Source organism: Oenanthe melanoleuca, chromosome 1 (genome assembly GCF_029582105.1).
Source record: "Oenanthe melanoleuca isolate GR-GAL-2019-014 chromosome 1, OMel1.0, whole genome shotgun sequence".
Classification (NCBI taxonomy): Eukaryota; Metazoa; Chordata; class Aves; order Passeriformes; family Muscicapidae; genus Oenanthe; species Oenanthe melanoleuca.
In genome coordinates, this window is record NC_079333.1 from 41,933,689 (window position 1) to 41,947,677 (window position 13,989).

Consider the following 13,989-nt stretch of genomic DNA (forward strand, 5'->3'; position numbering starts at 1 on the left):
AATGTCACGGAGCTGGCAAATGTCTCAAAGGCCCCTGAATTTAGACACCAGTTTTGAAAATCTTGATAGCTGTGTTCTCCTTTTCCCATGTCTGCAGTCAAACATTGCTTTTCCAGACAGCTTTGTGTGATACCTACCAGAATGTTTTGGCAGCATCATTGTGATGAAATGACACCAGGACTGCTGAAGCTGTAGCTTTCCTCTTGCTCCCATGAGTGAGCTGATATGTAACTGCTCTTCAGCCTTCTCTGTGCTGAAGTGCTGATCCTGGACTGATGTTAATGTCTCCTTTTATGTGGACTCAACTCTAAATGTGCTGATGCCAGGATGGCCTATATTGCTCAGAGAAAGTGAGTTGAATTTCAGGAACATTTTTATGTTAGCATAAAAGAGTTTCAATACCATCATCAGGATCACTAAAACAAGAAGAGGGAGCCATGGGCTTTTCTAGAGGATGTGCTCTCACCTGAATTTCTGTCCTTTCCTTGTGAAATAAAGAATTTAAAGGATGTTCAATTGCAAGGACCTGACAGTATAAATTAGAGATAATACTTCAGTTGGTGTAAGAATAAACAAAAAGAGCAATAAATGTCATTTGATTTAAATATCTTGGACACTTCTATATGCTAACAGATCTAGCAGGCAGCTTTGGATGAGTTTTATCACTGCATTTAGATAATTTTCCTGTAGCAGAATCATTTTGGTTAAGAGAACTTTGTTATGGTTTCTGAATCGATGCAATTACTAAGCAAATGCTTTTGTAAAGTGTTTGTTAGTAATGGAGATCTGAAAGGGGGAAGATGTTTTAGCTTTCACTACCTGGTTACTTCAGCAGTTCTGAAGTCAGGAAAATTTTCATTTTAGTTTGTTAAGTGGATTTGGTTTCATTTTAAGTCACTGAGAAATAAGAAAAATTGGATCCCTTAGTACCATTTTAACTACCTTATTTTACAGACAAATACTAAGTCTGTTAAATTACTCAGCTGCATTATCCTTTAAGAGTAATAAGTCTTGCTAAAATACGAACTTCAATCATTCTTGTAGTTTTATGATTTCCTTTAAGAGCAAGAAGAATGAATAGTATCTCATTCAGATCTTTCATTTATTATTTTCAAGAACATGTAGGGTGAATACCACCAGTCTAACATGTATGCATTAAAAATACCTAAATGGTTCAACATTAATCTTAAAATATTAAAACCAACAATGCAGGTGTTTGCTTTAAAACTGTTTAAATCTTGTTTATTTCAGGAGAAGAGGCTGAAAGAAAAAGCAGCAAGAAGAGAAGCCAGGAATAAGAATGCACAGGTAGGGGATTTTGTTGTTTTGATCAAGCTACTGGTTGAGATTTGAAACGTTTTTTCAATTGTTTCATGCCTTTATTTAATAAGCAGTGTTGTGATTAACTGCTCTTTAAAGGCATTTTCTGTTTGCTGGTCTTTTCTTACTCCTTTGCTCTGATATGGTTGTAATAACTTGGTGTAGAAGGATTCTGATAAAGCATGAATATATACGTTGATGTGTGTATAAATACATAAAATGTGTGGAAGCCTTTTGGAATTTCATCCTCTTCATTATGTATATCAGGTGAGTTGCAATTTCAGCTGAAATACTAATGCCAATTTTTCTCTCCGACTCGAGTCATGTTTATAATTTGCAGGCAGTGATATTATTTTTTTGTGTGCCAAAACTCACTCACTTTGTGCTGAACTTCTTAAAAGATAGCAAGTATTTACATTGAAGTTCATTTCTTCCCCTCATTACCCCAAACAAAACCTGTGTTATCCTTTTCTTCATGTGTACATTACTAATTTCTTAGAGGCTGTTGTAGTTTTTCATGTTGCTTGGTTTGCAATAAACTGGGGTTTCATTCAGCTGCAGTGATTTTCTGTAATATGGACATGGTGATGTGTGACACTGCATCTACTTTTGCTGCACACGAATAGTCACAGTTTCTTCTTGACAGTCACAAATATCTTACTCCCTTGAGAAAAATCAATAATGCTCTTTGTCCAATTTTTGCAAGCTGGCTGTGCTCTGGGAGGCTTAAGTATAGGAAGATGCTTCATTGTGTAACTCTGAAGTGGAAAGTAATTACAGTTTCAGATGAAAAGCCTAGTTACGCTAAGTTTTAAGTATGATTCTGCCTTCAAAGATGGCAAGCTATGAGAGCTGTTGGCATCATGACTCCCCAATCAAGCAATAGAAATCTTCTGCCTGTAATTGAATGTATAAAGATGCATACTTTTTGATGTATTTAGCAAGCATTTTAGGAAAATTATGGAATGAATAATTAACAAACATCTTAATAAAGGGAGAAAACATTGATCAAATCAGGCTGTATCACATTCATGAATACTGCTTGTTAATTTTGCCTCTTTTTAAGGAATAAATTGTTATTGAGCAGCTGTGGAAAGAAATCCTTTTCTTTCACAATGAGCTGCTTGCTGATGTACATCTCCTATCCTGTTCTTGGCCAGGCAAATGAATCCGTCAGTGCTATTGGAAAGTGAATGAAGTTGATCTCTGTTGAGGAATGATTTGTGTGTGGGAGGGATTGTGTGTCTGTGGGCATGGTATGGGCTAAATGTGGAGCCTTAGCCCCAAGCCCACAGCTTTGTGCACCTCTGGCTCTCTTCTGTGCAGCACTTGCACTTGGAAAGCTGATTTACTCTAGTGCTGGTCTGTGTGAGATTGGCACATGCTCTCCTTGAGGGTACCAGCTGTGCAAACCTGCTATTGCTTTGACTCCATTTTATTCCTGCATCACTTAGCTCACTTCCTGCAAGAAGGTGCAAGCCTCAGGAGCTGCAATACCTCCTTGATGAAAACTGTTGGGTTTTTTCTATTGTTTAGAGGCTGTTCTTGCCAGAACTCTGTGCAGCCAAGTCCTGTCATTTTCAGTGTGGCTCATTTCAGGGAAAATGCTTCCACTGGGAAAGGCTGCCAGCTTGGACCTGTGCTGTTCATGCCTGGAAGTGGAAGGGAGCAGTAGACAGTAGATAAAGGTGCCAGTTTCTGTCTGCTGGGTGTCTGAGGAATTAATTAAGAACATCCTGCTTCGCAGGATCTAGACAGGAAGCCGTAGCAGTTGAAGCTCTCCATAATCTGTGTGGAATATGACTCAAGCAGCTCCTACAAGATACCCAGGGGAGTAAAGAAGGAGCAAACAGTAAAACACAGAAACTAATGGAACCAGTTTAGAAAATATATGCTCCCTAAATCAGGAGTTCAAAAAAACGTAAAGATTTTCACTACTGCTTTCATAATATGGCTTGTCACCCACTTATTCTGTTATACACTACTCCTTTGGTAATTAGTAATGTTTTCTTGAAAGGGAAAGCAATAAGGAGAGCCAAGAAAGTAGAAAAGCTATTTTTAGCCATGTTAATGCAGTTTAGCAGCTGGAGAAAAGGACTAGATCAACAATTGTGAGTAGCCAGTCACTTCAGAGCAGCTGTGGTCATAATTTGTTTTGCACATCTATCTGCTTTATCCCCTTGTTTGTTTTATTAACTGTGTCCCTCAGGTTACAAAGTCCTTGGGTTACAAAGTATTATTTTACTGTATTATACTATGTCTGTACACAGCCACAGGGTCTGACATGACCAAAATAGCAATTTACTTTCCCATTCTTAGTATTTAATAATTATTCATTATGGACTTATGGAAAAAAAAAAAATAGAAAAATTAGAGGATAGAAGGATGCCCTTCCTTTTCTGCTGGTGCTGCAGGAGCAATTGCAGGGAAGATTCTGCTCAGCCTTTGTCATGCTGGGACAGGCCAGGTTTGCTGCAACTGGAATTGACTAACCAAATTCTGGCATGCTCTGCTGAGTGTGCCTGAGCAGGAGATGAGTAGGTAGCTGCAGTGTTATTGACTCCACCTTGGATAAATCTCCATGCAATAAATAAACTGAGTAAAAAGTGAAGACTCTTAAAGGATGCTTTGGAGAAAGTATTTCTAGGGATTTATGGCCATTAATTAAATTTTCATGCAAAAGTCTGTGTGAAAAAAGAAAGAAGTCTTCTCACATATTCTTATTGAAGAAAAACTGGAAATTTAGAGCTTTTTTGATCATAAGATGTTTAATTGTCTCTCATTTTATGAGAATTTGATGTGATATTTACAAATGCAGTGCTTTAAGATGAAAGAAGCACGTACTTTGTCCTCACTTAGTATTGATTAAATTACAGCCCTCAAGCCCTCAAACAAATTTTGATACTCTTTACTTGAAGATAGCCTGGAGAAAATTAGGCAAGAAGTAGTGTTTTTTTGAGCAAGAAGTAAAGCACTGAGCAGCAGCAGTGGTGATAGCTGCCCTGGGACAGGAGCTGGGTTTTATTCCATGAAGCCAGACCATGGCCCCAAGCAGGACAGGCTGTGCTCATGGCTTTCCACTTTTTCTTCTAGAACCTACACATACTGATTTCTTAATCTGCATAAAGGAATTTCAGTTTTCAACCAGTATTTAAAGGTCCTTGCTCTGATAGCAACTGTTAACTGCAGTGAAGCTAAACAGGACTGTATTTCTCCTTCAGTGTTTTTAGTGTTTTGCTACCCTGATGCCTTAGAGCACTTCTGACATGTTGAGAATTGTGAAGTCAGGAAGATTTTTCTTTCTTTTCTTTTAAAGGAAATTGTTTTTGGAGGAAAGTAATTTTCTGGGAGCAGCTAAACAGGTCTGTGCTTCAAGTGGGGGGAACAGAGCAGGAGTCAGGAGAAAGTGCTGTTCTGTGCCCAGCACTGATGTGCTAGGCCATCCTCAACTCCTCATCAGCTCCCAGCATTGTGCAAGAAGTGATAACTAGTCCCTAAAAGAAGACATTGATTGCTATCTGTTAGATGTAATTTGGACATCATCTGTAAGCAGTGTCAGGAGGTAAAACTTGCTCAGTCATGACAGTTTGGTGCAGTGATTCAGGTTTTGGCAGTCCTATAGCAGTTAAACCATGCTGGTGTCCAAAGCAAAACAAAAACCTGAAAAAGCTCTGACTAGCAGAGTCCCAAGGTCCATATGAAAAGTATAACCTGCTGAGAGAATCCAACTTGAACACATATTCCTTACTGAGATGTTTTTTCCTGTTTTCACTGGACATAATTGAGGATGAAGATTCTTACCCAGCTTTAAAACTGACTTGTGGAAGAAATCCAAAAGCTTGGTTGTCAGGGGTGCTTTTTCTCAGGAATGAATACTTGCTGAATGATTGTAGGACATTAAAAGATCAACAGCAACAGCAGGATAATAAATATGATTTAGCTTCTCTCCTCCCTTTCTCTCCTGTTCTCTCCCTAATATATTTTGCTATTCCCACCAGAATTAGTGCTTGCATATGAGATTTTACAAAATATATACTATATATCTAATTTTAAGATTTTTCAGAGTCCCAATGAATCTTTCTACTGTTATGAAAGAATTTATGTTAGCACATCCACAAAATACGTGTGGGTGAGCAGAGGGCACATACTTTTAGATAGGGCAGATTCAGGCATTGATACCTGCCTAAATCATATCACTGCATGATACCCAGTATAGCATTCTCTTTTCTGTGCCTTGTACCATACTCTATTGAGATTTTAACCAGAAAAGTGCTTAAACCTACCATTTTGTTTTAATCTCAGCACCCCCATGGAATTTAAGATACACTTTCCAAATGTAGCTCAAGAAGTCTTTGCACTGTGTGGGAAAATTCAAACAGAAAGGGGAAGTCAAATCTCTTAGGTAGGTGTGTCTGATAATCCACTCATAGAAATATACACTTCAGAATATAGTGAAAATTCTTCATCCATTTTGGATAATTCCTGTAGTTACTGGGTTTATATTCCCTCTGTTTCTGTCTTGAATTTCCCCTTTCTTGATATAGCCCATGGCTTGTGCTTAGGCTGGAGACCCTGGATTCACTGTGAATGTGAACATTAATTTCCATAGTGTGGAAAAGAGATTTACAGGAGTGAAGGAGGAATTTGATCTGTCTCTCCTGTGAATCCTCTTGATCACTGCAGTCACTGAGTATTCTTGTCAGAGTCTCGTGGGATGCCTGATAACTGGTGGTTAGTGGTAAAGATGCATTGTTCTGGATCACTTCTCATGACCCTCTCCTGGATGGTGTTGAGGAGACATTGCTTTAGAGCTTTAGGGTTTCAGGGCCAGATAATTCTGATGGTCTGGAGGATGCTGAGATTGTGGAGTTGTTCTTAAGGAGGAGAGAGTTGTGTTGTGCTGGTGTAGCCTCAGGACAGGCTGTGTCTTGTCACTGCTGTTTGACAATCACTGCAAAGGACTTCAAAAATAATTTTTGATGAAGAATAATTTTATTATGAAAACCACAAAGAGCAGCAAAAAACCAGGTAATGTTAGTCTACAAAAACATCCAGTATGTTCAGTGTGGGGAGCTTACAACTGAAATTACCATGTCAGTTTGATCCCTTTTAATAAGTCAAACTTCTTTCTTTAAGCAATCTCATTAACCTTGGTTTAGAAGTAGTTCTGGTCTGTTAACTCTCGTGTTCTATATGCATATCCAAAAGCTGTAAGTAGCTTTATTTATTCAATGCAAGGTTTGAGTGTTTTGAATTTCCTTGAGAAGCTCTGTGAATAAACAGAGTAATTTGGGATATCAACATCTTAAGCTACTAATTTAGTAATTTCATTTCAAAGTCAAGTCGTGAAATGGAAAATGAATTCCTGATTCTGAACTACTTGTGTGCTGAAACATTTTTTAAAATCAAAGTATTCTACAATATTTTAAGTTAATATTTGATAACGGGTATTATGTGCCTTTATGGAATATTACCTGCATTTTGCTTTTTCAAAAATCACATATTGATTCCAGTTAATATAACAATTGAATTGCTTTAAGTAAAGCTATAATAAGTCCTGTCTTTTCTGCAATTATGAATTTATATGATTAAACCAATATTTTGGTGTTGTGACCCTGAACAAGTTACAAGTAAGTATTGGCTTGATTTGCCAATTGCCCATGCTTCTGTAAACCTTTTCTTTGCAGCCAACATCACACTGAGGATTTCAAGCATATTTTTTAGATTGACCATTTAAACTAATTGACCATGGCTATAGCAATTGAATTTTGTGAGTATGATGTTCACAATTGTTATTTTTAATCATATGTGGTATGTGATGAGAGTTTGCTGCTCTACATGCCAAAAGCTGATGTTTTACCAGTCACTGAGGTGATTTCTTCATAGGCCTGGCACAGAACATAGTAGGAGGACTGGACCTTGCAAATACTCTCTTATTCCCTGGAGGTCTGCTGGGATGAGGTGGATGCATGGTGGAACAACACAAGTGCACCTTCATTACCATGTCTAATATACCTGTACCTTATTCCTTGTTTTGTGTTCCCTTGCACATTTATGGTGAAGAGAGAAAGCTTCTTTTTTCTTGAAACTTTTGGGATTTTTTTCTAATATTGGTGAATTGGAGTTCTAGGGGAGCTTTTGATGAAAGATACAGTACTGATTTTTAAGAGCAGAGTAACATGATTTCTGTTACTTACGTGGAGCACAAAGGTTATTGTCTTTCTTGATTGTAAGTCTTTAAAATTTCTAGGGCAGTAACAATGACATTTCTCCAGTAGACTCCAGGAATATTACACTGTTTAATTTGTTGTTCTTCAGGAAAACCCTTTTTTTTTTAATGTCTGTGTAAGTTTGATAGCATTGTAGCATGGGTTTTGGGGACAGCTGCAGAGTTTCAGAGCTTTCAGTGTGTTGAGGACTACGCTATTTTATTTATTTCAGAATCAACAGTATTTTGGCATTTTGTGGGGAGAAGAAATGCTCAGGTTTTCTTATTGAAAGTTTAGGCTGTGAAAATTGTGAACTGAATAAGTATGCATTTCACTCTTCTTCATTACTTTTGTGGGTTTGTGATAATTTATTTGTATTATAGAGTTACAAATAACTCCTGGTAGTTGTAGAATTGAGGAATGCTTTGGCACCATTCCACCTGGGGCAAAGAACTGAGTGTTTATTTGAGTCACTGCTCCAGATCCATCTCTCTTTAGAGCAAAGGAGGTGTATGTTACCCCGCTTCATTCTTGCTCTTTGCCTGTCTCTGATAGAGGAGCAGGATTGCACCATCAGGTTCCTGCCTGCATATGGCAGTGTGATGGAGCACAGGGAAAGCAATTCAAGATCTCTGCTAGTTTTGTATAGAGGCATAATTTCTTCCTGACTTCCAAAATTTCTTGTTCAGTTTCTTCACTGGTTTAACACCCTCCTCAATAGTTTCTGTCTGAGTGGAACATGGAAGATTGATTTGCCCCTCCCTGACTCTGGCCAAGGAGTAAGAGACAGTGCTGGAGCAGCAGATCCACGGGTATGAAAAGAGGAAAATAATAAAGCTGTTAGAAACCTTTCTTTGAGCATTTTCATCTTAGTAAATAGATCCCCTATATGAAATAAATTGTAATTCATTTGTTTATCTGCTTAATGTTGTTTATTGATAGTAACCACTATTTGAAATCTCTTTCCCTCTAAAGCACAAAATTTAAAGCTGTTACTCCAAGCTCTTTTGCTGTGCTCCATACATGTGTGGAGCAGCAAGTTGTATATTAGTGTGGAGTTCTTCTTGCCTTTGGCTCACCACAGTCCTTTGAAGCCATAATCAACACAGTACAGAATAATTGTCTGGAACTGAACTTCTGGAGATCTTCATCCTCTTTTCCCCCCCTGCTCATAATCCTGAAGAAGTGGGAAACTCCAGCCAAGGCAGACATAACGACCTTAGTCTTAGAGCAGCTTTTACACAAAGCCTTTATTTAGGAAGAGAGTATTTTCTCTGGATTGAGAGGTCTTTTCCTATTCAGTTTTGAAAAAGCCAGGTGCATTCACATTCCTCAATTCTGTTAGTATACATATTGTGCAGATTATTGCATTTTACAAGTAAGTTGCATCAGATTGTTCAGACTTGTTTATTTTGCACCTTGGTTTGTTCTGGTAGTACTCTGAGCTGCTTTGCAGCTTTTCCTGTGTGTTTGAAATGTTTTTAGATTACAGACTTCAGATGCAGGAGTTCTACTTTGCTCCATATCTCTGATGTGAACTTAAGAATGTGTTAATTGGCTGATGAGCTGGGATGATCTTTCAGATGTGTTTTGATGACATCCTCATGCAGCAACAAGCAGTGGTATTTAGTTTTAAATTAAGCAGTTCTGTTTTCTCAGCAACCTCCCGTTTATATTCTTGAAATGTGTTGCTTGCAGTATTGTACACAATCTGCTATAGCAGTCGTAATTGCTACTAGTGATGAAAATTGATTTGTGCAATCAGAAAACCATTATCTGCTTTCTGACTGATAATGCTCAGTTACCAACATCTTAAAATTCTTCTGATGGCTGTCTTTTCAGAATGCTCTGGGGTCATACAGTCACCAGGATTCCAGTTGCTTTATGCTGAATCATAAGTGAGCGTTAAAAGAGAAAGAAAAAGCTCTTGGTTGTTCTCTCATATGTATTTTTTCCCAGAGTTTTTAGAGATTTAGTGTTTTGTCAGTTCTCCCTTGCCAAATATTCTAGATCAGGAATAGTGCAATATGCCTTGTTTTACCACAGTGTGCAGAAATTTTAGTAGGTTTTCTGTTCTTTCACACTATCAGCCTTGATAAACCAAGCAGTTTGTTAATAAGAAGTGCCAAGCTAGTAACTAACATGTGATTATTTAACACCTCATGGGAAATCTGGTAAGCCCATACTTCCCCCAAATGAAGCTCCATTTTGTATATGGAGTCCATTAAGACTTGGGTCTTTCTGTGTTGGTTCCCTTAGTGTTTTTTTTCTTTAAGGTCTAATGTTTCCTTTTACTCTTTTTGTTTTGTTTTGTTTTTCTCCTCTGGTCTTTCATGAGATTTTTTGTGAGCTTGGAGGTTTTTTATCTCTTGCTGTTTCCTTATCCTGTTTTCTGTTTCTTTTGAAGGAGCTCAATTCAAGCTGCTATTGCTTCTATTTGGTTACTTTTTACTGTGGGGAAACCAAGAGCAGAAGCAGAGGGGAATAACAGGAGGAAAGATAATAGCATCATCTAGTAGCAAAGCCTTAGGAAATGTACTCAGTATTTTTAGAGAGAAGTTTTGAAGGGGTTTTTTTTGTTTGTTTTGTTTTGTTTTCTTCATACTGTAAGGTCTCATATTTTTCTGACATTCCTTCAGTTGAATATATACTGGTAATATTTTGCTGGGCTGTTGCTAGGATTCAAGCACTAAAAGACACCTCTGTCCAAATGAAGGTGCAAACAAGACCAAAGAGTACAGATTTTATTTAACACTAAATGTGAGGTACAGGGAGGAATGGGAGGTGAAGAGAAAGAGAGAGAGAGATAAATAGAGAGTCACCACCATGTGGATCCTGCAGCATCCTGCTGGCCCTTTTTCTGCTGGTCTTCTGTGTAGTGGGGGTCCTGGAGTGTTCTTATGGAGGCACCACTTTTATAGTGTCTAGGTCCCAGGTTTGCACAGAGTGTAGATTTGTTCCTACAGGTGGAGCTGCATGTGTATGAGGAATTGCTTTCTTTCTCACAGTTTGGTGGGCATTTTAGTGGACAGACAACTGATTCTTCCTCATACTTTATGGAAAATTCTTTCAAATAAGTAGAATTTTCTTATAAGCAATGTTGCAAAGCAGTAACGACTGATAAAAAGGTAAGTTGAGCATATGTCAGTAAGGCAGTCAGCAGCATGTAATAGGATTAGACCTAGTTTATACAAGCATATTACTCTCCTCTCTTCACTCTTTTTGGACAATCTGCCAAGGTTTTGAAATTTTCAGCAAGAAAAATTCTGGGTGGACAAGGAAAGGTGATTGATTAATTACAGTCACAGTAAATGTACATTTACATGATGTACTTGACTGGCTATTTAAGGTGTAAGTTCATAAAGCTCATTATGTTTTGTAATAAATGGCACTCAGTCCATTTTCTTTGCTAATTCATATACTGTTAAAAATGCCAAAAGTTATTAGCTTTTTTAATTTCCCATCACCTAATATTCTAGCAGAGTATGTATCTACAAAAGTAGTGCTAAGGGTCACTATAACTATTCAAGGTATTTAGTTACTTAAGAAATGCGTAGAATTTATGAAATTCATCCTTCCTAGGATTCATCCTCCCGAGTTCTCTACCCCAAGCAGGACGTGTGGGCTGTTAATGTGGCTGTGGTTGTTCATCTCACATTGACTCTGCTGCTCCTTCCTCCTTAGCAGAATGACTTCTCACACTTCCCCTGCTCCAGCATGGGCTTCCTCCCAGGGGAGGTAGTCCTCCATGGACTTCTCCAGCATGAGTTCCTCACAAAGTGCTCCAATATGGGTCTCTTTCACAGGGTGACTCACTGGAGCAGCAAACCTGCTCCAGTATGGGCTCCTGCCTCCATGGGGCCACGGGTCTTGTCATGGGTGAGAGAGAGCTTCAGACAAAGTTTATTAGAGAAGCCATCCCACTGAGACACAAGGTGCAGAGAGGACACCCTTCCATTCTGAGCTCCTCAGAGAGGAGCCTCAGTGAGGCTGGATCTGATCTTAACTTTGTCCTACAGGATTAAAGGTGGTAAATCAGATATATTTATGTAAAATGAATTATTTATTATGACAAATGATTACAAAGAAGATTTTAATCAGAATTATTTACTACACAGTACAGAAGCTTAAACTACTAGTACCTTTTAGTATAATATAGTACTCTATGCCAAAGCAATTATATTGAAGCTAGCAAAAAGAAGCAGTTATTAAATAGAGATTGATGTAACTCACCATACCCACATTCACTCAGCCTGGAGAAGTATCTGTGAAGGGACATTCCCACTTCAAAGAAGGGAACTTCACACACACACTCCCAGAAGGAGTATGTTAAAAGAGCCTAATGTATAAAAGTGGACATTTACAGTGTAAGGTGATTGACTGCCAGTCATATGTCTTCAAGTCATCTTGGGGACTTACCTGTCAAGTCTTTGGCTCACTATCAGGGTTTTAGTTTGGGGTTGGTGAGACAGACTGGTTTTAGCATAATTTAATACCAAACCCAGCACATGATGCCCCCCCTCACCCCACCACTGATAGCTTGCAGAACAGGGCATTGTTTGAGTTGTTTGCTCACATTCCAAGGGCAAAGAGCCCTGCTACATCTGCCTGGAGCCTACTGGAGTGTGGGCTTCCCACAGGGTGTACAGCCTCCTCCTGGTGTTCTCCACAGGCTACAGGTGGGTCTCTCTTCCCTTATGGATCTCCGTGGGCTGCAGGTGGACTCACCATGTTCTGCTCCATGGAATGGAGGAAAATCTCTGCTCTGGCTTCTGGGCACTTCCTCCCATCATTCTGCACTCAGTGTCTGCAGGGCTTTCTCTCAACAGATGTGCTGTTTTTCTTCCTTCTTTTTAACTGTGTTATCCCAGAGGTACTGCCACCATTGCTGACGGGCTTGATTTTGTCCAGTGCTGGATCTGTCTTGGAGCTGGCTGTCATGGGCTCTGTCGATCAGGGGATGCTTCTGCTGGCTTCTCTCAGAAGCCCCTGCTGTAGGTCCCCCTGCTACCAAACCTTGTCATGCAGATCCAAGACAGGGCCCCAGTTGACAGATGTAAAGCAAAGAAAGACCTAAAATTAGAAGAGGTAAAAATAGAGGTTGGAAAGCTGTCTTATTGATCTTACTAGCAACACATTTATGCTGAATTCTGTCAGGTTTGCTGTATTTGTTAGGTCAGGCTGTGTCTCAGAGTTCACAGAAAAGCAGAAGGTGTCATGCTGAAAAGCAGTCATTGAAGATTTATTTTGAAGTCTGTATAAAGCTGACATGTGTTTAAAATTGGTTGATATGGCCAGGCTGTTTGGATTTGTCCCTTGGCAGAAGGACCAGATCATTGTTTCAGCCTCAAGACAGACAAATTATTTCTTGACTTTGAAGGTTGTTGACTTACAAGCTTATCAGAAATACTCAACTGTATGATGCAGTTGGTGAAAAGACTTTTGATGTCATATTATTGCATCACAAAAAAGAATTTTCTAGTGCATGTATTTGTGAGGGAATTCCATCCAGTTCTCTCTGTTGCAAGTTTATTGTTGCAGAGTTTGTCTCTACCATGGGTTCATGGTACAGACAGGTTCTGTATTTGATTTCCCTTTTTCAGAGCTGCCGTGTGGACATAGGTGAGGAGTAAGCTTGGGGCCATACTTTGCAGGATGCTGGCTTCACTGTACAAATGTGTTTATTCATTAAAAGCTGGACAGCCACTGCTCTTCTGAGACTGGGCTGCTCTGACTGCCATGGTTTGAAGGCACTTTCTGGGTAGTCAGTGAGGGATCATTGTGAGTTCCTGCTCTGCTTCATCCTGAACTGTTTTTTAATGTCTCCGTTCTCATAATTAATAATGCCAATGATAATGAAAAATTTCAGAAAACCTAAATGTAGACAATGAGCAAGAGATTAGTGCAGATATCTGATTCACCAACTAAAATATGAATTTTCTTAATTTTCTCTGCTTAAAATGAATTTACATACTTTATTCATTACCACAAATCAATGAGATTAGTTTTTCAGGTGCTAAAGAAAATATCTTGCATTGTTTGTTCTAAAAGGCATTTGAAAGACAATTCCCTGTGTAATTCATTAGGCATTGCATTTCAAACCCAGTCTTCAGTTGAAATTGTTTTCAGATTTTACAGATTCTGTTATTTTACAAATTGCTAACTGCATTTGAGTGTCAGACACTGAGTGAATTAAACTCCTAGAAGGCTTCTTGGTAGGAACATAAAGAGCATTAAAAAGATTAATACAGCCTGCATATATAGAAGTGCTTGAGGGTTTTTTTCTGTCACTAAGAGCATTCAGAGCAGCATCAAAGTATTCTAGGCTTCTGGAAGGATATCCCTTTGTAAAACTGCCTAAAAGATGTATAATTACCACTGCACTTGTTAAAAGAATATTAGATTCATAAATTACTGTGTAATCCAAGGCTCTGATCTGTCTCAATAAGCAGGTATTGAC

At 38.7% G+C, this 13,989-nt stretch overlaps 1 protein-coding gene across 1 annotated transcript in view; it reads left to right on the forward strand.

Annotated features, from left to right (window-relative positions):
* DDX10 (DEAD-box helicase 10) overlaps positions 1 to 13,989 on the forward strand; it is a 154,511-nt gene that overhangs the window by 108,555 nt on the left and 31,967 nt on the right. The window contains exon 16 of the mRNA XM_056492541.1: positions 1,252 to 1,308. Coding sequence (XP_056348516.1) covers positions 1,252 to 1,308 — 57 coding nt within the window. The remainder of the gene's footprint in view (positions 1 to 1,251; positions 1,309 to 13,989) is intronic.